Here is a 25,859-nt window from a genome sequence, read left to right as displayed (position 1 = left end):
TGAAAGATGTGCAGAAGATGAACGTGCAAGTGGAGATACTGGGGTGCAAAGGAACAAAATTTAAATAACAATATGGGGATGAGGTAGATGGGTGGGCTATTTACAGATGGGCTGTGTACAGGTGCAATGATCGGTAAGCTTCTCTGACAGCTGATGCTTAAAGTTAGTGAGGGAGATAAAAGACTCCAGCATGCTATGGTTATTTACCTGAAATGGGTATTGAGATAGACAGGTTTACACGTATAGCTGGATGTCTTGTTGTCCCAATTCTGTATGGACTGATTTAAACAATATGCAAACTATCTGGATGGAAAATCTCAAAATAATGTTAGATGAATGATTTAATTGACCGCTCAATGGGGAAATTGTTATCTGAGTTAAACTAAATGCACTAAAGAAGGCCAATTCCAATGCCAAGTATCTACTTTTTGCTGTATTCAAATAAATTAAAATGATAAAATAATGTGTGCATACTATGTATTTTGGTAGTTTGTGTGGAAGCTCAACATGAGGAAAGCTTTTTAATAGTACCTACAGTATATATGACCCCCTCTGTTCAGCCCCAACCTCCTTAACACTGTTGCACTGCAAAACATCTTCGAGCAATTCACTGAAAGGACCCTGAACATGAGACTAACATACACCTGTACAAGAGCCACACTTGCATTCTATGATTGCTTAATACCATCACTATGAATCCTTAATACCGTCACTTGAGAGTTTGGATTTGGGTTGTTAAATTAAGGTATATTGTCCCACATAGTAGCTACAACCGACAAGAGCATTCACAGTGATCATCTTTAGGGTCTGAATTCAGTGTTTCCTCTTACATTATTGTCAATAGACAGCATACTGCACTGTACACTATATATTTGCTGTGATAAGTGTTGTTGATATAGTCTGGTTCAGATAGTCATAGAGAACCTCAGACAGCCATATGCAATTAAAGACTTGTGACTGTGGGAGAGCTCCTTATTAATCCAAGGCCCAAGCATCTTGACTGTTAGGGATTATGCCTTTAATTAACCCAAATTCCCTCGTTTTTCATCACTGTCCGTTTCACATCATCTGTCTGCGAGCACGGGATTTGCCCTCCAGATCAACAGAATATATTTTTGTATTTTTAATCTAGTTCAGAATAAAATGTTTTTTTAAATATTTTTTTCTAGATTTCATATTTCCATGGTTTTCAATGTGTCGATTATTATGACTTCAGGGCTGTAAGAATAAATTGGACCCTAGGTTATAAACACATTTGTTTTTTATTACCCAATAGGGAGATGATATTATAATAATCATCACATCAAATATAGTAATAACAATGATTATGATTCATTATTATTTACAATAGAAGCATACCAAAACATAGCATTTATGTGTCACACAAGCAATCTTTCAAAAGAGCCAGTAGGCCTATACTATATATTCAGCATTTTTTCTGTGATAGGTCTACCTCAAATTGATTTCAGTCCATTAGAGAAAGGCTCTCTAGATGGGGGTATATTTTAACAGAGAGCTTTTCCTCCTTTTCCTTCTCATATAGATAGTCTATGCAAACATTCTTCTAAATTAACCTACAGTATGACATTGCTATTATAATATCAAAACAAAAACATGCAAAGACATGTTCATGAAGTGTGTGTGTGTGTGTGTGTGTGTGTGTGTGTGTGTGTGTGTGTGTGTGTGTGTGTGTGTGTGTGTGTGTGTGTGTGTGTGTGTGTGTGTGTGTGTGTGTGTGTGTGTGTGTGTGTGTGTGTGCGTGTGTGACGTGATCACGGCAACGCATGCAATGTTAACTCCGCCTCGGTCCAAGTGACGTTTCACAGAGAATGTCGCCAATTTAGCTCAGTTGTAGACATGGCAGCGCTGAGACAGGAGCATCGGTATGGGCTCTCCTGTGCAAAAATCAACAAAAACGTTCCAAATAAAACTCTGTATCACGTCAAGCTAACTGATACCGCCATTCGAACGCTTGAAGCCTACCAAAATCTTAAGGTAAGTTCCATCCGATTTAATTTGCTCTTGCTTGGGTGTTTGTTTAATTGGATACTCTGACTATAGTCTAATCGCAATGAAAAGAGGTAGACCACTGGGTAAAAAGTTCCATCAAGTACTGAAAGTGTCAGCGACCTAGTAGCCTATCGTTTATTGTGCTTGTTGTACACTGCGAACACTAGGCTATGTATGGTTTATTGATCGATGGCATAGTTTACAGTTTTAGTAGTCTATGGTTGTTTGATTATATGGGACCATAGAAGTTATGCCACAGCACCCAATACACAATTTGAGGTTGTTTTAAATTGCTTTGAAAATGTCCTCCGATTGCTTTAACTTTCATTCATGTGGTGCATGGCCTCTGTAATCATTGATGTTTCGAAGTAACATATCTATTCGTCATTTACAAACACAAAGAAATAATGCTTAGAATTTGAAAATAAATAGCGCAAGACCATATTTATGCTCTCATCAGCGCTTTAACCTAATCTGCGAATAATGGAACTCAACATTCATTGTAAATTGTAAATCTATCCAGCAATCGTGTTACTTTAAAAGTAAAATAGCCTACATAAGCTGGTTTCTGATAATGTTGCAGTTTCTCAGTTTGAAAAATGTGCAGCCTAATAACCGTATGCCTATGTGACATGGATAATATGCAGTAAGCATTTCTAAGTAACTGTAGCCTAGCCTATGTGTTTTTTTGGAGATTTGATGCCTGTTGTCAGTGGTAGAAAAAGTACTCAACTGTCATACTTGAGTAAAAGTAAAGATACCTTAAAAGAAGTTACTCAAGTAAAAGTCAAAGTATCTGGTTTTAAATGTACTTAAGTACAGTGGTGGAAAAAGTACTACATTGTCATACTTGAGTAAAAGTAAATGCTGTCAATCAAATTCCTTATATTAAGCAAACCAGATGGCACACTTCTTTATTTTTATTGAATTTACGGACAGCCAGGGGCACACTCCAACACTCAGACACAATTTACAAAAGCAGCATTTGTGTTTAGTGAGCCTGCCAGATCAGAGGCAGTAAGGGTGACAATGTGTTATATTGATAAGTGTATGAATTGGACCCTATTGCTCTCCTGCCTGAGCATTTGAAATATAATGAGTAGTTGTGGGTGTCAGGGAAAATGTATGGAGTAAAAAGTACATATTTTCTTTACAGATACCCCCCAAAAAACTACTAAGGTTGTACTAAGTATTTTACTTAGCCTACAACAGGCAGTTGTGTAGTAACTATGAAAAGTAGGGACAACTTGTATACCTCTACAGTCAATTGCTGTAAATCTGGACAGCAGTTGGATGGGGCCCTGTCAATATCGCCCCAACCCCCGAGTCCGTTGTTGTTTGTTGGGTGGCGGGCGGCAGGGAAGTTTTGTTGCTGTGCTCTTGTGCATTGTTTTGCCCTTTAAACATTTAGAAGCCCGCCCAATTCCAGAGGTCATCGGTCCATCAGGTGGTGTTAAACTATGGGTTCCATTTCCCAATTAAAATGCATGGCAACTCCCACATCTGCTGTAGTGACATGAATGTAATCAGATACAAAGTGTATACAGGGGTCTGCTCTCTTTTCAATAGGCTTTTTTATAAGTTAAGTTTTTAACCAAATATGTATAGCTCATGTATAACTACAGTGTGGGGTTTAGTTCATGCTTCTTCACAAGGTTGTTAAGTCAGTTCATTATCAGTTTCTGTGGGTTTCACTCTGTATGAGTAAATGAAGTGCCAGCCCGTAATGTTCATCATGCAACTGACCCATAAAACAAATGGATTCCTAATAAGCCTACCCTTTTAAATTGCAACACGAGCTGTAGGCCTATTGAGCAATAACCAGAGGGAAAGAGAGCAGCATGATGACCTCTCCCAAAACCGTCTACAATAGATAAACAGGCCTGTTGACCATGGCTGCAGCTGTACCTTTCAGATAATGGCTCTTATCTCTTGACCCTGTATCATTGCTAGGAGTACCTCAGAGATAACACTTTTTGTTCTCTCCCATGTTACATACTAGTCATATACAGGTTCTGATCCTTCTTGACTTTTCAGGAACACTTGAAACATGCAGTGTGGTTACAGTTACATAAAGGCTTTTTTGGAGGACAGCGTTGTACATGGAGGGCATGTTTGTGCAGGTCACAGTACGGAGGGCTGATAAAATGTATCTCACTTGTAAACAAAGGTAGAGTCATTTTGATGAGAAATCAGCTGAGAAAATGATTAGCGATTCTACTCAAGGCTTTGTGATGAGGCTTTTTCCTCGATTCTCTATCTCCCCTCCCACTCTCTCTCTCACACTCTCTCCCCTCTCTCTCACTCTCTTGTTCTCTCTCACTTGCTCTGTATCTTCCCTCTCTCTCTCTCTCCCCTCTCTTGCTATATTTCCCCTCTCTCTCACTCCCTTGTTCTCTCTCACTTGCTCTGTATCTCCCCTCTCTCACTCTCTCCCCCCTCTCTCTCTCTTTCTCTCACTTGCTCTCTATCGCCTTTCCTCCCTCCCCAATTTCCAATTGACGATGAGAACTGGTTGAGTGAAACAAGTTTTCTGTGCTCTAGATTGATTAATCAGATACATTCCAGTGCAGATTAGTGGTGAAGCAACATTGATCTCTGGGTTGTTTGATTATTGAATTAACATTTAAGAGGTTGTACTTCGGTCATTGGGGGCAAATAAGGGAGGAGAAACTATAATTATTGTGATGGTTAGCTAATGGTATAATTTGCCCCACTGAACGAAGTAGCACTGTTTTAATACATTCTTATCTTGATGAATAAGTAATTATTGCTGTGGGAGAAATTGCCGGTATTGAGATTGTAATCGCAGCAAATATATCTACTAGCAGAGCTTGACCAGATTTGTAATATTTATTATTAAATAACAATATTTCATTTCAATATTTAATTTTACCTGATGTATTTAGGTTCAATCGTATTGTATTTACCTGCAATGCTTGAGTCTGTTATATTACATGATAACCACTTTCCTCTTTTTGTCTCTCCCCAGGGATCCTTACCAAATCAGCCAGCAATTTGCTTCAAGGGGAGCCAGGGGGTGAGATGAATGTGTTTTCACCTCCTTTCTAATGCTTCAGAAATGAAATGCTTGAATTACTTCTGATTTGCTGTACAGGCAGCACATTCGTAACAGTTCCTCCACTGCATTTTTTATGAGATTCAAAAACATGTCTTGAAACAAGAGGGCAGTTCAGTTGAATGCATCCACTGACTAAACCCTGAAGGCCTGCCTGATTAGATGGCACATGTTGTTCTGTTGTTCTATTCTTCAGCTGGTGGTTATTGTTGCCTTACAGAGATATACAGTAGAATGGAGCTGTTCTTACATTTGTTGTTATAAATACAATAATAGCTTGACTGCCTTGCAAAGGGACTATCCGTATTTAATGTGTCCTCCTTTGCATTTGTGGCATGTGTGAGTTTAGGGTTGTTATGCTTCAGCTTTCCATGTTCGATTTAGAACTGGATTCAATCAGACATGCTACAGCAATGTTTATACAGAGTCTTTATTTACACAACTACAGTACTGCCAGTTATTCTGAAAACTGGAAGCATATAGCTGGTATTCTCACAGTATTCCAGGACCATGTTTGTGATTTTTATCTGACTACAGGGGAAAATATGTGATAATATGCTAATGCCTAAATACTGCAAACCAAGTTTGTTTAATTGTAGCTATGTGTCATGTTATCCTTGATGCTGAGTGTAGTCAGACCTAGCACATCATCTACAGAAACACTTGGCAGTGAAAGGGAGAAGACATTCCTGTGAAGCAGCAGTAAAGAAAGATGCCTGTGTCCAACCAGATTAGCCGGGCACTAAAGCACCCTCCCCAGCGCTGCTTGCTAGCCTACTGCACATTTACTACACAATCGGTCGGCCCTGTCTAAAAGGAGCTGCTCTAATCCCTGCATTGACCAAAGTGACTTTGCTCTGTACACAAATGCTGGCCTGTGTGCTCACACAGACCCTAAGAGAGGGTACACTATACCCCCAGGCTGCTAGCCAGGTTACTGGGTCAGGCTGGCAACTGAAAAGGCTTTGTTTGGAGAGGGGGAGGAGGTTGGGGAGTTGGTGAACCCGAGGGAGCCCCATGTCTCCACGCCTGTTGTCTCTGTGTAGACATGAAAGAGCCGAGATGAGGAAAGGGGGATGCTATGGCAGCCGTGGAGTTGTTCTCCCTCTGTCTGCACTGTTCTTTATGGCGCTTCATCAGAAAATAATAAAGTACTCTGATACAGAATGTAGCTTAAGTAAACAGAAACATATGTAAGGCATATGCAAGCCAGCGAGTGTTGTAATTGAACATATGCAAAATCGAAGCGATGAATACAGATAGGTGACATCAGTCCTTCTGTTTAGCTTTTTTAAGTGTGTGCAATTAAAGTATGCTTTAATCACTGAGTAGGATTTTGTGATTATATCTTTGTTGGCACATTATATATTCAAATTGCTTTGGCGGAATTCAAGCATAGGCTCCCTCCCCCTCTGACAGCGGCCCCCTGTGCTGGCCAGTTCGGCATTAATGAGCTATCTGCCGTTGGAGGAAGAGCAGATTAAGCTGTTATTGGGGGGAGGATGGTGGTGAATGTGGCAGACTGGGGTACACCAGACAGAGGGGGACCAATGGGCTCTAAGGTTCCTAACAGTACAGTCACGGTAAACAGTGTCCTTACCCATCATATCTACAGCAGCTCTTAACATTTCAAAAACAGTGTTGAGTGATATCATTTTCCTGTACTCTTGAGCTGGTGACATCACCCCCAGCCCAAAAGAGATGTGAATGTAGACTAGTGGATGAGGAGTGGGTATGTGATGAGAGGGGTGATGCTTGTGACCAGTGATAGACGGCATTGTTCTCTCAGACGTAACGTACTAAACGGAAATCCGAGTGACACTCAAATGATCAAATCAAAAATCAAATCCAATTTTATTTGTCACATGCGCCGAATACAACAGACCTTACAGTGAAATGCTTACTTACAAGCCCTTAACCAACAATGCAGTTTTTTTAAAGACCCCAAAAAATAAGAAATAAATGTAACAAATAATTAAAGGGCAGCAGTAAAATAACAATAGCGAGGCTATATACAGGGGGTACCGGTACAGAGTCAATGTGCTGGGGCACCGGTTAATTGAGGTAATATGTACATGTAGGTAGAGTTATTAAAGTGACTGCCTATATAATAACAGAGAGTACAGCTGCGGGGGGAGGCAATGTAAGTAGTCTGGGTAGCCATTTGATTAGATGTTCAGGGGTTTTATGGCTTGGGGGTAGAAGCTGTTTAGAAGCCTCTTGGACCTAGACTTGGCGCTCCAGTACCACTTGCCGTGCGGTAGCAAAGAGGACACATAATCACTAGGGTGGCTGGAGTCTTTGGCAATTTTAAGGGCACCGCCTGGTATAAATGTCCTGGATGGCAGGAACTTAGGTGGTGTCTGGTTAGACTGTAAACTCTCCTTCCAGACTCACATTATGCATCTCCAATCCAAAATTAAATCTAGAATCGGCTCCCTGTTTCGCAACAAAGCCTCCTTCACTCATGCTGCCAAACATACCCGCGTAAAACTGACTATCCTACCGATCCTTTTTTTGCTCTTTTGCACCCCAGTATCTCTACTTGCACATTAATCTTCTGCACATCTATCACTCCAGTGTTAATGCTCAATTGTAATTACTTCGCCACAATGGCCTATTTATTGCCTTACCTCCCTAATCTTACTTCATTTGCACACACTGTATATAGATTTTTCTATTGCGTTATTGACTGTACGTTTGTTTATCCCATGTGTTACTCTGTGTTGTTTGTGTCACTCTGCTTTGCTTCGTCTTGGCCAGGTCGCAGTTGTAAATGAGAACTTGTTCTCAACTGGCCTACCTGGTTAAATAAAGGTGAAATAAAAATAATAATAAAAAATACCTCTGTAAAGAGATTACACTTGACATAATATGTATGTAAACATTTAAATTTATATGCCATCCTTGCCTTACCTTTTGTTGTGGCTGGCAACGTGACATTCTTGCTTGGCAGCTCCAAATATACCGTAAATATCACTATCACAGTAACTTAGCCAGTAGCCACTGTCTAGCCAGTAAGCTTGCAAATTATTTAACAAAACAAGCAACTTTTCCTCTAAAACAGATTTAGCTACAATTTTGAATAATGCAACTAAACCATATTACAGTCTTGAATAATGTGACAATTGACAAGCCAGTGCAGACAAATAAAGGGTTTATTTTCTCGTTTGTACACATATTAAATGTAGCTTTCAAGACCACACAGCTAGATAGCTAGTAACGTTAGCATATCAAACATGAATGTTTACTCCTCTCATATGGACAGAAAATATCAGCTTCAGCCTATTAAAGTTACCTTATAACAAACTAGGCTTCAATTGATGAATACCATGGAATTATAGGCATTATAGGAGGTAAACGTAAAATTGTGACTGAATACGCTGATCATTTCCCTGGACATTGCTCATCCAAATATTTATATATTCTTAATTCCATTCCTTTGCTTTAGATTTGTGTATATTGTTGTGAAATTGTTAGATATTACTTGTTAGATATTACTGCACTGTTGGAGCTAGGAAGACGTGCATTTCGCTACACCCACAATAATATCTGCCAAACACGTGTATGTGACAAATAAAATTGGTTTTGATTATGTGAATTGATTAGCTTCTTTCTGCATTCTTCTTACCAGGAAGGTGGCTCAGAGCATTCAAGGGGGAAAAACACTGAGCTTCCCTTTTTTAAAGCTAAGGTGACAATATCAGAAAGTAACAGGTGAAAACTTAATAAAAGTCTCAAATATAATAAAAATGTCTACATATTTCAGTTGTATTTTTGCTGTATGAATGTTGGGTTGAACGAGACAATTCTGTTTACACTGCACTGCTTAGAGGGGGGAAACTGTCGGGTGAGTGTCGTGTGCGACCTCCAAAGGTAGTGTTAGAGACGTAAGAAATACAGAAGTTTACATTACAGTAATGTCGCTTGAGAATCGATACCTCCCGACAATCTCTCAAAATTCTCCTTAATCCCCCTCAATGAGAATGGATCCTAAATGCTGTCTGGTGCTGAGAGGAGAGTAGAGGAAGCATTAGGGAGCATTCTTCCCAGGGATCATCTAATGACAACTGTGTGTGGCTCAGCTCGGACCCCCCCTCCCCCCCGGTCCCTCCCGTCTACCTCCCTGATTATTGTGCCGTTTCACCCTCTGCCTTGGCTGAAGCCTTGGGCAACATCAGGGCATCCATCTCACATGCGGCTGCCCCGACCCTACCCCCACCCAGAGCGCTCCGCTTCTCCATCTCACTGCAAATTAGCTTTAGCTCCGTGTCGGTGTGTGTGTGTCGGTGTGTGCATGCCCGTCAGGTATTTTCCTGAAAGCTAATTAGAATAACAATAAGAGGAATGCAGTCAGAGAGAGGTCCTTTCCCAGTGGCACAACTAGAAGGTGGGGGGAGTCGTCCTTCAGGCACACTTCACTCTATTCATCCAGATGTGTCAAGCTAGGAAAAAGGCTCTGTGTGCCCTGCGCATCTGAGGCCCACTGTTTTGACTGGCAAAGCTGTTGGCCCCAGTATTTTGGGATCACAGTATCTGAGGGACAAGCCTAATGAGACATCTCCCAGTCCAGGGAAGCCTGGCTCTCTTTCTTTAGCAAGCAGCTCTGATATTGAGAAAGCTCGTGTAGCTCTGAAGTAGGGATTCGAGGAGGATATTAATTCCAAGTTACAAGGGCTTTTAGAAAGCACATATTTGCATGTTTCTGTGTAGTAATTAAGCAAGTAACTTAACACAGATATGGAACTGGAGGTACGGAGTTCTGATGATTTGATTGTTTGGTCGTTGGACTGAGAACATGTTGATTCCCAGCAGCACTGATCTATCTGGCCCGGCACCGACTCAGAGAGTGTGTGGTCACCTCTCCAGGATGACTAATAGATCCAGGATGTTGTAGTGCTGCTCACATATTAGCTCAACCAATATGTGTTTATTTATTAGCACATGTCAAAAAACGAATGGGAATATTGATTAACATACCCAGCCCCCATTGTTTATACTTGTACAGTTGTAGTGTTCTCCTTTCATTACATCAACAGTGATAGGAACATCATGGCAGCTATTTATATCACATCACAGGAATAGGCTAAACCAAGGAGATCCTGTTGGAACTAAATCCATCTGTACACCAGTAAGCACTGACCCAGAAGCTACCTAGGAGGGTAATAACATTTCTCTGAAAGCACCAGTGCAACAAAACAGACATCAGCGAGAGTGAAAAGCAGTATGTGATGTTAGAAAGAGCAATCCTCTGTTCCTCCGATCTTTCTGTATGTCTGGTTGGTTGTTCGGCTATCAGCAATGGTCACTTTTCCTCAACTCTTCCCACATCCATTATTTTTCCAGCATTTTAAAAATGCAGCACGACAGGATACAAGCAACACTGCCTCTGTAAACGAAGATGGTTACGGAAGTGGAATGGTCAGAGGGGAGAGTTTCTGTCTGAAGTCTGTAGTGCTTTTGTGTTCTTTAGGGTTCAAATCACTAGAGTACTACAGACTGAGCTATTGTTTAACCTAAAGAAGAATAACAACCTCGTTGTTTACCAGATTTAGAGTGGGTGATATACTGTACAGGAATGGAGGGAGTGAGTTATTGAACCATATGTTTGCTGAGGTTGACAGATTAGCCCAGCCTCTCTTGGAGAAGGCACATTTTGCTTGGCATAAGAGTCGATACCTTGGGGGATGCTGTAGCCAGGCCAATTGCCCACCCCCTACTCCCCTCAACAACCCCCTTAAAACCCCCAACCCTCCTCTCTGTGAATCGCCAAGTCTTTATCAACGGTAGGGCTGACTTGAAGCACAGGAACAAAAAGACAGCCTCACTAAAAGCATGATTTAAAAGAGAGGTGATCTCATGCATTGTGTTCATGATCTATGAGTCATTGATCATACGGTAAACAGCGGGAGGATTGTGGAGAGCCGGAATTAATATGTGCCCCAGATTTCCCTATGGCATCGTCTGCCTGTGTTGCCTTCTATGGTTGTCTGCATGTGTCATTGGAATAATGCCTTCCTTTTTAAACACCACTTGTAAGCTTCCTTTTCCTTTTTGACCAATAGTTCTGTGTGGAACATTGTGAGTGTCTTAGCAGTGTTTCCTCATAGTACACATGGATCCAGCGTGTGTGTATTGCTGTTTGTGAGGAGATGCAGCGTGGCAGAGGGAGGGAATGCTGTTGTCCCCAGCTCTAATCCACCCCTCCTCCTCCCAGAGTAGTTCTCTCTGTTCTGTTTGTCCTCTCATCAGGATGCTTTGGTGATCACCACATACCAGAGTGACGGGGAAAGAGAGGACTGTGGAGTACCGTCCCTCATGCACGGGCTGAGCTGGGAGTCACGCTGTGACGGTGCTGTTGTCCTAGCCCTCTCCAGCCGCCCGCCACACGTCCCTGCTGTTCATGAATAATCCAGGCTGGCCGACGGTCCATTGCTCTCAGCTCTGTGGGGGAAGATGCAAGAACAAAAGACAGGCAGCTCACAGCAGCAGCCATGACTGTGCAGACTGGGATAAGAGGACAATGGCCAGTAGTGTCAGTACAGACAAGGGCAGGAGGCACAGACTAGAGTAAATCACGTTCATATATCTAGGCACCTGCTCCCATCACTGTGCTGCCATGCTAAATACCAGAGCTAGGATCTCTACCTGCTCGGTAATGTCTACAGACCCAAGAAGAAGAAAATAACATCACCAAAGAAATACTTATCATCTTTCCTGGCAGATGGGTGGTTAGCAGGAGGAAAGAAAGTATATATCTTCACCAGAATAATGATCTCATCCGCCACCAAATGTAAGGCAGAAGAAGAGCAACATGATCAGAGATAATAGTGTTAATGCTGTCTGTGTGTCAGAGGAGGAGTTTTCCATGGACACCAATGAGGGGTGCCCTTTGTCCTGCTCTAACAGCAGAGCCCCCACCAAGTTGTTCTGTTCCAGTCCAGTTCACACCTTACAACAGCCTGAAAGTATTTGACATCTCTAAACACACAGGGCCGGCCAGCCAGCCGGGAATAGGCTGCAGCATATGTGCCTGGGCCACAGTGGGGGTTATTGTATCTTCCCCCGCGCCCCATCGAGAAACTGTTCTGACAAGGTGCTGAGGATTGTCAATCTGATGCCATTTTGCTGGGATGACTGTCCAACTGCCAAGTTCAGCTCACAGGATGGGCACTATTGGACAAAGTTGACTGACTCAGTCCTCTGACAGTTCACTGCTCACTGACTCCCATTTGTTCTGTTGGGGCGTTTTTAGAATAATTTGCGTATGTTATCCATTCTTTCTCACAATTTGTTATAATTGTCCTGTACCTTGTCTTGAGAGTATTGTACCAGGATTAAAACAAAATAAATGTTGTGTAATGTGGCATTGCTTACTATTTTAAATGTCCCTTGGAATGATCAGATAAAAGAAATAGTACAGACAGAAGTGTGATGCCTAATTCCTGTGGTTAGCGAACGCTAAATAGTGATTTGTTTCCTATGTAGGCCTAAGTAGTTAGTTGGAGGCATTGGCCGCTGATGTTGAAGCGTGGCATACGGCCTCAGCTGCAGCGTAGCGTAGGAGATGTTTGATCTTAGTCCTTCCATGTGACCTGCGGGAGTGTGGGGCTCCCCCGCCTTAACCAGAGATGGAAAGGGAAGGCTCCCACTGCCTGGGGAAGATAGGGGCCCCTGAGGCCTTGGGGCCCAGAGTAAGGACAGCTTTATGGTGCAACCTGCCTGCCCTGTGTGAGTCTGCTTTATGGAAATACACATCTCTGTTACTCACGCTGATATTAAACTTACCTGTCAATGTGGGTGGTGGTTCTGGAACAGAAAGGGACCAAGGTAAAAGTCATGTTAGATTTCCATCAGTTTGGAAAAGGGGAACCCACAAAATATTGATTATTTTTTATTTAGTTTAAAACAAATTATCAATATTTCAAGAGTTTTGTTGTGATGAACATTTGTATAGATTTCTTTTAAATACACAAAAGCACACATGTAGGCCTAAGCTTTTTCGTGTACCTTTTCTATTAAGTGTTTATTCGAAACCCTCTAGCATGATTAACTGTCTTGGGAAATGTAATCTGAAGACAGGAGAAAGTGGCAGGTAGCCAGTTGATGATGGCCCCTGTGTGCTCAGACAGAGCTTTTAACAGGAGTGCCTCATGCTTTAGGGCCCTTAAACTTCACACCAGGTACTGTCGGGGCTAAAAGCTGCCAGGGGAGATGGTTTCTCCCCCAGGAGCCAGGAGTGCAGAGCTGGGAACTAATGGGTTAAATTACATATGGTTATGAAGATGGAGAAGAAAGCTGTGAATAAAATGGGGGCGCCCTCAAAATGGACTGACCTGAGTAACATTGATTAGGTGACAGGCAACTCTAACGCTTGGCTGGAGGGGGGTGCTCGATGTTTGCCTCACACTAAGGGCATAGAAACCGAGGGAGCGTTATGGGGGTTGGGGTTCTGGGGGGTGCGGGGATTGCACAGCTAAGACTGTAAACCCTGAGCTGTGCTCTCCCTAGGGGCAGGCAGGCGTTTGTTTATCAGCGTCTCCATTTGAAACAAGTCATTCTCCATTGCAATGCTGTGACCTACTTCTGGAGCCTCTCTTTCTATGACTTGTTGCTTGTAATTTTGGTCAAGACCAAGTCTTGAGGTAATAGGTCCTGACGATATGGCTCTTCTGTTGCTTCTGTTTACTTTGACTCTTTTTTTTGGTTGATGGCAGTTAATTAGCAGAAACCTTAAGCAGCCATTAGTGGAATCGTACCCCACCACTTCACAAAGGGCTGGACAGATATAGGTCAACATAACTAATGGTCAGTTTGATATCACAAGTGTCCATGGCTTTGTTGGCTGCCTTGCGTTTTGTGTTCCGCAGTGTGGCTTGCATGTTGTGTGCTATAAAGAGAGCTGAGGCTCGGTGATGGGGGTAGGGTGCATAGCTCGCTGTGGGGTTCGGAGGGGGAGAGAGATGGGGGGGGGTCGAAAGAGGAACTGTTTATTGGCTACAAGCTACAGAAGCTGCTTATTGCTGTACTGCATAACTAGGCATTTGTGGCAGCCAGAGTCCTGCCTGCCACATCTACCCCAGGCACTGTGATTTCTGCCAGCCAGCCTGGAATCAATCACTTCACAAATATAACAAAACATACTGTTTCAAGGCCACTGTCTCTCCTCTGTTTGTCTTATGGCTCCTAATAAGATGAAAATATTCCGTTATGTTTTGGTCCTTCGTGTTGTTGTGTCAAGCTAGTCTGACACCATTAGAGAAGTGAAAGTGACTTACTTTCAGATGATTTGCCAACAATTTCTGAATTCTGAGTGCTGTATGGCTGTGCACATTGTCAGTCAGTAATCATGCTGGGTCAAAAGAAGTAATCATTCTGTGGCCCATCTCTCTGCCCCTTTCAGGCGGTGTCAGAGGAAGGACCTAAAAGTGGTCAAAGACTCAAGCCTCTCAAGTCATAGACTGTTCTCTCTGCTACTGCACTGCAAGCGGTACTGATGTACAAAGTCTGGAACCAACAGGACCCTGAACAGCTTCCACCCCCAAGCCATAAGTTCATTAATTAGTTAACCAAATAGCTACCTGGACTATCTGCATTAACCCATTTTGCACAAACTTTGTTTGACTCGTAACATACACTGCTGCTACTGTTTATTTTCAATCCTGTTGCCTAGTCACTTTATTCCTAGTTATATGTACATATCTACCTCAATTACCTCATACTCCTGCACAAAGACACTGTACTGGTACCCTGTGTATACAGCCAATTTATCGTCACTCACTGTGTATTTATTATCACTTTTATTATTACGTGTTTTACTTTTCTATTCCTCTTTTTTCTTTCTCTGCATTGTTGTGAAGGGCTGTAAGTAAGCATATCACTGTTAGTCTACACCTGTTGTTTAAGAGCATGTGATGAATAAAATGTAATTTAATTAGATCTTGTCCTCAAATTTCCTCTGCTTATTCAGATTGACGAAAGTTGGAAGAGAGGCATCTGGACAAAAATGTCTATTTACATAATATGTACATAAACTTCTCAATTTACATTAGCAATGGAATGTCCCATACTGAGAGAGGGGATGACGTTCTTGCTTCGCACCTCAAATTTACCGTAATTATCACAGTACCCGCTAGACAGATATGCTTTTAATCTACCGTATTGCACTCTTGATTAATGCAACAAAACCATATTACACTCTTTAAATAATGCAATAATTCACAAGCATGTGCAGACGTCAAAATGGTTTATTTTCTCGTCCATCCACTCATTAATTTAGGATCAAAACAATATCACACCCAAAGTGGCACAGCTGCTAGCGAACGTGAGCCAACAACATCTGCTTCATCAAGTAACTTTAGAAAAGCAAAAATGTACGTTTACCCCTCTCATACAAATATAAAAGGACAGTAACATTATCATACAGGGTCATTAATATTATACAGCGATAAGTAGCTAGCAAGCTAAGCAAAATGTATGCATCCTCCTCGCATATTACCAGGGGTGAAAGTTGAATTAATTTGTTCCCGGCACGGGGCCGCCTATGTGTGTACACACTTGTCAAACCGTCACTTCAAATGGCTCCTTTCCTAGGCTACCCGTGCACGTTCATCCACATATTTCCAGCCTCCAAACAGTGGTGAATGGAAGGAGACATCTGTTACACAAAACACCCTAACAAAATGTATGACATTTGACGATTGTCATTACGCCAGAATTTATGCAGCCACTGCTGTCCGTGCCCGTCTCGGTCACTTATCTCTGCCTTGGCAAAATGTCAATCATGTTCTGATTTAAATGTTCTCTTCGTACCACATCTCATTTTGGAGCGTAGGCTATGACGCTCATTTATAAGTCCATTTGCAAAATTGTCATGCCTCTGACATGCAGTAATGATAAATAGTGGTGTAATAGCCTACAGTTTTCTTTACATTTTGTTTTATTTATTGAGATAGGCTTATATTTTACCTGTACGGTGTATTTTGCCAGGATGCCATACCAGACCGCCTTACTTTCACCCTTGCATATTACTAGCTAGCTAGTTAGCTTCGTTAGTTAACATTGTCTGACGTTAGCATTCAGCTATCTGAAGCATAACTATATTGCTCACATAAAATGCAATTTTTATAAAAAACTATGGATTTTAGCACCCAAAGAAAAGCTTGCATTTACACAGGACAAACATGGGTACAAGGAAATCATTCAATAATGGACATTTTTACAAGTATCAACTGACAGAAACTCGATCTAGTCGGAGGTGCAGTACACCCACACTCGTCACCACTCAACTTTATTGTACTTGTACATCTTGGAGTTGAGAAATTCAGCGGCTTGCATTCTTGTTAGCTTTTGCTTTGAAATAAATGACAGTGTTCTGAGATTCCCTCAAAGCTACGGTGTCAATTTCAGAGTAAACGAGTCTCAAATATAAGGAAAATGCCGATACATTTCAGCAGTTTAAAAAACATTGCTCTGCTATTTAGAATTTTACTGTAGAAGCATTTGACTCTAGAAGATAATTCTGCAATGCCCGGAGAAGGGGGGTGAGCAAGGCTCACCTGCAACCTCTGGAGGTGGTGTATTTAGAAGACAATTCTTCTCACCTGCAACCTCTGGAGGTGGTGTATTTAGAAGACAATTCTTCTCACCTGCAACCTCTGGAGGTGGTGTATTTAGAAGACAATTCTTCTCACCTGCAACCTCTGGAGGTGGTGTATTTAGAAGACAATTCTTCTCACCTGCAACCTCCGGAGGTGGTGTATTTAAGAAAACAATTCTTCTCACCTGCAACCTCCGGAAGTGGTGTATTTAGAAGACAATTCTTCTCACCTGCAACCTCTGGAGGTGGTGTATTTAGAAGACAATTCTTCTCACCTGCAACCTCCGGAAGTGGTGTATTTAGAAGACAATTCTTCTCACCTGCAACCTCTGGAGGTGGTGTATTTAGAAGACAATTCTTCTCACCTGCAACCTCTGGAGGTGGTGTATTTAGAAGACAATTCTTCTCACCTGCAACCTCTGGAGGTGGTGTATTTAGAAAACAATTCTTCTCACCTGCAACCTCCGGAAGTGGTGTATTTAGAAGACAATTCTAATCACCCGCAACCTCTGGAGGTGGTGTATTTAGAAGACAATTCTTCTCACCTGCAACCTCCGGAAGTGGTGTATTTAGAAGACAATTCTTCTCACCTGCAACCTCTGGAGGTGGTGTATTTAGAAGACAATTCTTCTCACCTGCAACCTCTGGAGGTGGTGTATTTAGAAGACAATTCTTCTCACCTGCAACCTCCGGAAGTGGTGTATTTAGAAGACAATTATTCTCACCTGCAACCTCTGGAGGTGGTGTATTTAGAAGACAATTATTCTCACCTGCAACCTCTGGAGGTGGTGTAGTTAGAAGACAATTCTTCTCACATGCAACCTCTGGAGGTGGTGTATTTAGAAGACAATTCTTCTCACCTGCAACCTCCGGAAGTGGTGTATTTAGAAGACAATTCTTCTCACCCGCAACCTCTGGAGGTGGTGTATTTAGAAGACAATTCTTCTCACCTGCAACCTCTGGAGGTGGTGTATTTAGAAGACAATTCTTCTCACCTGCAACCTCCGGAAGTGGTGTATTTAGAAGACAATTCTTCTCACCTGCAACCCCTGGAGGTGGTGTATTTAGAAGACATTTCTTCTCACCTGCAACCTCCGGAGGTGGTGTATTTAGACAATTCTTCTCACTTGCAACCTCTGGAGGTGGTGTATTTAGAATACAATTCTTCTCACCTGCAACCTCCGGAGGTGGTGTATTTAGACAATTCTTCTCACTTGCAACCTCTGGAGGTGGTGTATTTAGAAGACAATTCTTCTCACCTGCAACCTCTGGAGGTGGTGTATTACAGTTAAAGGTCTAGCCGAGGGTATTTTCTCGAAACCTCTGGGCAATCTCTCGTAGTGAGAAGAGACTCTAGGGCACAGGCTCAGCATCAACAAAACTGTCCATTTCAACTTGAATAAATCAAATCAAATTTTATTTGTCACATACACATGGTTAGCAGATGTGTAGCGAAATGCTTGTGCTTCTAGTTCCGACAGTGCAGTAATAACCAACGAGTAATCTAACTAACAATTCCAAAACTACTACCTTATAGACACAAGTGTAAGGGGATAAAGAATATGTACATAAAGATATATGGAGGAGTGATGGTACAGAGCGGCATAGGCAAGATGCAGTAGATGGTATTGAGTACAGTATATACATATGAGATGAGTATGTAAACAAAGTGGCATAGTTTAAAGTGGCTAGTGATACATGTATTACATAAAGATGCAGTAGATGATATAGAGTACAGTATATACGTATACATATGAGATGAATAATGTAGGGCATGTAAACATTATATTAAGTAGCATTGTTTAAAGTGGCTAGTGATATATTTTACATCAATTCCCATCAATTCCCATTATTAAAGTGGCTGGAGTTGAGTCAGTGTGTTGGCAGCAGCCACTCAATGTTAGTGGTGGCTGTTTAACAGTCTGATGGCCTTGAGATAGAAGCTGTTTTTCAGTCTCTCGGTCCCAGCTTTGATGCACCTGTACTGACCTCGCCTTCTGGATGATAGCGGGGTGAACAGGCAGTGGCTCGGGTGGTTGTTGTCCTTGATGATCTTTATGGCCTTCCTGTGACATCGGGTGGTGTAGGTGTCCTGGAGGGCAGGTAGTTTGCCCCCGGTGATGCGTTGTGCAGACCTCACTACCCTCTGGAGAGCCTTACGGTTGTGGGCGGAGCAGTTGCCGTACCAGGCGGTGATACAGCCCGACAGGATGCTCTCGATTGTGCATCTGTAGAAGTTTGTGAGTGCTTTTGGTGACAAGCCGAATTTCTTCAGCCTCCTGAGGTTGAAGAGGCGCTGCTGTGCCTTCTTCACGATGCTGTCTATGTGGGTGGACAATTTCAATTTGTCTGTGATGTGTACGCCGAGGAACTTAAAACTTACTACCCTCTCCACTATTGTCCAATCGATGTGGATAGGGGGTGCTCCCTCTGCTGTTTCCTGAAGTCCACAATCATCTCCTTAGTTTTGTTGACGCTGAGTGTAAGGTTATTTTCCTGACACCACACTCCGAGGGCCCTCACCTCCTCCCTGTAGGCCGTCTCATCATTGTTGGTAATCAAGCCTACCACTGTTGTGTCATCCGCAACCTTGATGATTGAGTTGGAGGCGTGCGTGGCCACGCAGTCGTGGGTGAACAGGGAGTACAGGAGAGGGCTCAGAACGCACCCTTGTGGGGCCCCAGTGTTGAGGATCAGCGGGGTGGAGATGTTGTTACCTACCCTCACCACCTGGCGGCGGCCCATCAGGAAGTCCAGTACCCAGTTCCACAGGGCGGGGTCGAGACCCAGGGTCTCGAGCTTGATGACGAGTATGGAGGGTACTATGGTATTAAATGCTGAGCTGTAGTCGATGAACAGCATTCTCACATAGGTATTCCTCTTGTCCAGATGGGTTAGGGCAGTGTGCAGTGTGGTTGAGATTGCATCGTCTGTGGACCTGCGGTAAGCAAATTGGAGTGGGTCTAGGGTGTCAGGTAGGGTGGAGGTGATATGGTCCTTCACTTGTCTCTCAAAGCACTTCATAATGACGGAAGTGAGTGCTACGGGGCGGTAGTCGTTTAGCTCAGTAACCTTAGCTTTCTTGGGAACAGGAACAATGGTGGCCCTCTTGAAGCATGTGGGAACAGCAGACTGGGATAGGGATTGCTTGAATATGTCTGTAAACACACCAGCCAGCTGGTCTGCGCATGCTCTGAGTAATAAATGGACAGTCAGTGCCCAATGTTTTTAAGTACATTACAATACATACCTCTTGGTTAATAACATTCTTTGTTGAATTGGCCATTTAGTGAAAGTAGGTTTTTAGGCCATTTAATGTAACTGATGGTGGCCCCATAGCTCTGTTGGTCGCCAGGGGAGCCCTGGACAGTACTGTATATGACACTGGCCACTATTATCCAGGTAGAGGGTCATGAGTTCCTATTGGTAATGCCAGGATATCAGCCTCCCCAGTCCAATGGCTGACGAGGTCACCTAGTATGTCCCATTGGACCAGGGAGGCTGATATCCTGGCATTACCAAGCCATAAAACTGACCTTATTGTCTTAGCCAGTTGCTTATTTAGGTCAGTTTTATGGCTTGAAAACAGCGGGGGGTCAAGCCCGCTCTCATATCAAAACATTAAAATCTACTTTGGTCCACTAGCGAATAAACTTCTAGATTACATTTACTCCAATCACCCCCTGGTGAGATAAAATGTACTCATTAAATAAGTGTTGTTCCAAAGCAGTAAAATCAAAGCAGCAATGCTGCAAGGTTGATACCAGTGTGTCACAGAGTGTAACATGCAGAATACAGTAATACTGGTATAGGTAGATGATTAACATGGTGCTCTACAGATGGACACCTTTTACATTTTGCCTGTTTAAGACTGTATTTATACATCTATAATTGGTGTTTTTGTGCGCCGTGCTTACATATTTATCTTGGGTTGTTTGAGGATAGCAGAGAATGTTAGTTTGGAGAGAAGATGGTTTTATATGGATATACCAACAATAACTGTTAGACAGAAGAAGGGAAAGTGTTTTTTAAAGACTTGTTTAAGACTTACCATTTAATGAATAGAAATAATCTGTAAAAAAAAATGTGTAGAATCTACAGTCTACACTGTTCTCTATACCAGTATTGGGCTGGGAACAGCGATTGAAAATTGAGGAACTGAATTGCTCTGTATGGACACAGCATTCAGTTCGCAACTACAGAGGAACACTGTAATCGATAATACACTACATGTATATGGACACCTGCTCGTCAAACATCTCATTCCAAAATCATGGGCATTAATATGGCTATAACAGCCTCCACTCTTCTGGGAAGGCTTTCCGCTAGATGCTGGAACATTGCTGCAGGGACTTGCTTCCATTCAGCCACGAGAACATTAGTGAGGTCAGGCACTGATGTTGGGCGATTAGGCCTGGCTCGCAGTCGGCGTTCCAATTCATCCCAAAGGTGTTCAATGGAGTTGAGGTTTGGTTTTTCCACTCCGATCTCAACAAACCATTTATGCACCGGGGCATTGTCATGCTGAACAGGAAAGGGCCTTCCCCAAAGTTGGAAGCACAGGATCATCTATAATGTCATTGTATGCTGTATCATTAAGATTTCCCTTCACTGGAACTAAGGGGCCTAGCCCGAACCATGAAAAACATCCCCAGACCATTATCCACCAAACTTTATAGTTGGCACTCTGCACTCCTTGGCATCCGCCAAACCCAGATTTGACCATCGGACTGCCAGATTGTGAAGCGTTATTCATCACTCCAGAGAACACATTTCCACTGCTCCAGAGTCCAATGGCGGTGAGCGTTACACCAATCCAGCCAACACTTGGCATTGCACATGGTGACCTTAGACTTGTGTGCATCTGCTCAGCCATGGAGACCCATTTAATTAAGCTCCTGATGAATAGTTAATGCTTCCAGAGGCAGATTGGAACTCAGCAGTATGTATTGCAACCGAGGACAGACGATTTTTATGCGCTTCAGAACTCGGCGGTCCTGTTCTGTGAGCTTGTGTGGCCTACCACTTCGCGGCTTAACCGTTGTTGCTCCTAGTCATTTCCAGTTCACAATAACAGCACTTACAATTGACCGGGACAGCTCTAGCAGGGAGAAACTTGACGAACTCACTTGTTGGAAAGGGGGCATTCTATGATGGTGCCACATTGAAAGTCTCTGAGCTCTTCAGTAAGGCCATTCTACTGCCAATGTTTGTCTATAGAGATTGCATGGCAGTGTGCTCAATTTTATACACCTGTCAGCAATGGGTATGGCTTAAATAGTCAAATCCACTTATTTTAACGGGTGTCCACATACCTTTGTATATATAGTGTACCATCGAAGAGCAGAACTAGAGCAAGGCTTTCAAGATGTGTGTTGATGTTTGGAATTAGATTGGAGAAGTGATATGATATGCCTAGTTGACTTTCAAATGATTCAGATGTGGCTTCATTTGATATCACATTAAGCCAGAGGCTGCCTGGCTGCCACCCTGAGCAGTTGAATCATATGCAATGTCAATAACCTCAGTGTTCCTATTTAGCACGTTTTGCTATCCAATTAAATGTGGTACCTAGTTGATGACTAATATCCAGTTCATTCTTTACAGTCCTGTATACGTTAGATACCAAAACTTTTCGGATTGTATGACACAAACGCAAGGCATTTCATTTAGCATGTTTTGAATATGCAGTCCGATGGCACAGCTGACTATGCTAAACATGATAAACATTTATAATTTTACACATGGTACCCTCAGTGTACTAACGATCTCTCTGTGTCCCCTGACAACAGTACATCAAGATCCCCGCCCCGTCCCCAGATGCCTCGGACGCACTACGGGTCTTCTCCTTCTACCTGTCCAGTGATAGCAAGGACAAACCTCAGGCCAGCTTCGACTGCACCCACCAGTATGTCTCAAGGTAAGCACACACCACTGTTTTCACAGTCAACCACAGCCAGTTTAGTCAGATTATGACCACAGGACTTCTGAGACACTGCTCTCTCTTACACTCTCTCTCCTATTGCCAACCTAAGTAACCCTTGTCACAATGTGACCGCTTCAAATTACAGCTTATCCTCAGACAATTTGTCTTACCATTGCATGTATAATACAGTTCAGTCTTATTTTAGAACTACTCATAAACTCTGTCCTTTTGATTTAAGTACTTTTTGTTGAGCTTTTTTTTGTTGTCTTTTGAGTTACTGTAAGCACCTATTTAGCATAATGTGTTGCTAAAGTTTGACAGTTGAGGTTGGTTGTCTCTAGATCTTTGACCTACACATGTCTGAGGACAGTGAGATCACAGTGTTTGGAACCATGTAGGGTTAGTTGGAGGGGTAGAGTTGTGACGCTCTGTTTGCCCTGCAGCTCAAAGTCTTGTGGCTTTACAATACTTCACTTGTTCTGCAGCTTAATGCTTTAGCATAGGATGTGAGGAACAAGCATGAGGACAGAAGTCACAGAACCAGTTATGGGAGTGAGACACATGTCATATGTAGACAGAATCACACAAAACACATTTTCAAGAAATGCTGTATTGATTTGGAAGTAGCGTGAGACCTTTTGCTGCTATGTGAGCCTGATCTTCTACTCGCCTCAGGGAGGGCAGGGAGCACCTGGAGGGCCAGGGCAGTATTCAGGACAAGATCACTGTGTGTGCCACTGATGACTCGTACCAGATGACCCGGGAGCGCATGTCTCAGGTGGAGAAGGACATCATGAGCAGGTCGGCCATCGAGATCAAGCCAGGCTCCACTCGTGGTAAGTCTGCAGTCACAGGCTGCTTTTTCCTCTGCTGGCTGAGCTATGTCCAAACCAGCTTCACACTGAGCCCTTTACCTTTGGGGATCAAGGGCAAAATAATGGAGGTGATTTAATGTTCTCTGAAAGCTTCTAATCCATCGCCTTTTACCATCTTGTCCTGCTGATAATTGCCATATGGTGTGGAAGTTATCGCATAGTTGATCAAAGTACTGGGTTGCAATTATTCATGCGACAGGGGAGGCCTCTTTTTCTTCTTCTCCCTTCATTTAGACCAGATTGCTCAGGCACACTGCCAACCTGCCTGCCAGCTCCATTCATGTGATTGAATTTGCCAGAAGTATGCACTAACAAGTCTCATGCTGAGTGGATGAAGTTCTGCCTAAGAGTTTAATTACAGTGGCTGCGATTCAATTAGTTTTCATCAGCTGAAATACTGAATTATTGTTTGCAGATTCTCTGAAGCAAAGGCCATAATTTACCATAAGTAGTTAAGAACTGACGAAAATCAGAATCAAAAACCTGTTTGTGCCACTATGTAAAGATATTATTGTGGGAGCATACTTTTTTATTGAACCTTTATTTAACTAGGCAAGCCAGTAAAGAACAAATTCTTATTTTACAATGAGGGCCTACCCCGGCCAAACCCTTCCTTAACCCGGATGACGCTGGGCCAATTGTGCGCCACCCCATGGGACTCCCAATCACGGCTGGTTGTGATAACAGTACGGTATCAAACCTCTAGCACTGAGATGCAGTGTGATACGCCCGGTATCGAACCTCTAGCGCTGAGATGCAGTGTGATACAGCCCGGTATCGAAACCTTAGCGCTGAGATGCAGTGTGATACAGCCCGGTATCGAACCTCTAGCACTGAGTTGCAGTGTGATACAGCCCGGTATCGAACCTCTAGCACTGAGATGCAGTGTGATACAGCCCGGTATCGAACCTCTAGCGCTGAGATGCAGTGTGATACAGCCCGGTATTAAACCTCTAGCGCTGAGATGCAGTGTGATACAGCCCGGTATTAAACCTCTAGCGCTGAGATGCAGTGTGATACAGCCCGGTATTAAACCTCTAGCGCTGAGATGCAGTGTGATACAGCCCGGTATCGAACCTCTAGCACTGAGTTGCAGTGTGATACAGCCCGGTATCAAACCTCTAGCACCGAAGTGCAGTGTGATACAGCCCGGTATCGAAACCTTAGCGCTGAGATGCAGTGTGATACAGCCCGGTATCAAACCTCTAGCACCGAAATGCAGTGTGATACAGCCCGGTATCGAAACCTTAGCGCTGAGATGCAGTGTGATACAGCCCGGTATTAAACCTCTAGCGCTGAGATGCAGTGTGATACAGCCCGGTATTAAACCTCTAGCGCTGAGATGCAGTGTGATACAGCCCGGTATCGAACCTCTAGCGCTGAGATGCAGTGTGATACAGCCCGGTATTAAACCTCTAGCGCTGAGATGCAGTGTGATACAGCCCGGTATTAAACCTCTAGCGCTGAGATGCAGTGTGATACAGCCCGGTATTAAACCTCTAGCGCTGAGATGCAGTGTGATACAGCCCGGTATTAAACCTCTAGCGCTGAGATGCAGTGTGATACAGCCCGGTATTAAACCTCTAGCGCTGAGATGCAGTGTGATACAGCCCGGTATTAAACCTCTAGCGCTGAGATGCAGTGTGATACAGCCCGGTATTAAACCTCTAGCACTGAGATGCAGTGCATTAGACGAGGGGAACGGCACCGCAGTACCTCCAGGCTCTGATCAGGCCCTACACCCAAACAAGGGCACTGCGTTCATCCACCTCTGGCCTGCTCGCCTCCCTACCACTGAGGAAGTACAGTTCCCGCTCAGCCCAGTCAAAACTGTTCGCTGCTCTGGCCCCCCAATGGTGGAACAAACTCCCTCACGACGCCAGGACAGCGGAGTCAATCACCACCTTCCGGAGACACCTGAAACCCCACCTCTTCAAGGAATACCTAGGATAGGATAAAGCAATCCTTCTCACCCCCCCTTAAATGATTTAGATGCACTATTGTAAAGTGGCTGTTCCACTGATGTCAGAAGGTGAATTCACCAATTTGTAAGTCGCTCTGGATAAGAGCGTCTGCTAAATGACTTAAATGTAATGTAAATGTAGACTGCTGCGCCACTCGAGAGCCCAGCATAGCAGTGCTGTTGATATTTTTATACAGCATGTGAACAAGTGGGACCATTGGGATGTGCAATAGTTACATGCCATGTAGGAGGATGCAGACACAGGTATACTTATGTGTCTTCTGGTGGGTTCTAAATGGACATGTTACCGATGCTGTGTATTATAATCTGAACAGATGTGTAGAACTATGCTGTCTTTATGACATAATATGCATTTGTGGATTTAAAGCACATAGAGCTCTTCTTTG

The 25,859-nt window shown here is 43.2% G+C and overlaps 1 protein-coding gene across 2 annotated transcripts in view; it reads left to right on the top strand.

Annotated features, from left to right (window-relative positions):
• Positions 1 to 1,828: 1,828 nt before the first annotated feature.
• Positions 1,829 to 25,859, top strand: part of LOC135509320 (RNA polymerase II elongation factor ELL2-like) — a 42,705-nt gene continuing 18,674 nt past the window's right edge. For both annotated transcript variants that reach the window (XM_064929869.1, XM_064929868.1), the window contains exons 1-4: positions 1,829 to 1,995; positions 5,003 to 5,050; positions 22,481 to 22,608; positions 23,290 to 23,450. In XM_064929869.1, the coding sequence (XP_064785941.1) occupies positions 1,858 to 1,995; positions 5,003 to 5,050; positions 22,481 to 22,608; positions 23,290 to 23,450 (475 nt within the window). In that variant the 5' untranslated portion in view covers positions 1,829 to 1,857. The remainder of the gene's footprint in view (positions 1,996 to 5,002; positions 5,051 to 22,480; positions 22,609 to 23,289; positions 23,451 to 25,859) is intronic.

Source organism: Oncorhynchus masou, chromosome 22 (assembly GCF_036934945.1).
Source record: "Oncorhynchus masou masou isolate Uvic2021 chromosome 22, UVic_Omas_1.1, whole genome shotgun sequence".
NCBI lineage: Eukaryota > Metazoa > Chordata > Actinopteri > Salmoniformes > Salmonidae > Oncorhynchus > Oncorhynchus masou.
The sequence above is the reverse complement of the archived record's forward strand: the minus strand, read 5'-3'. Positions and strand labels throughout refer to the sequence as shown.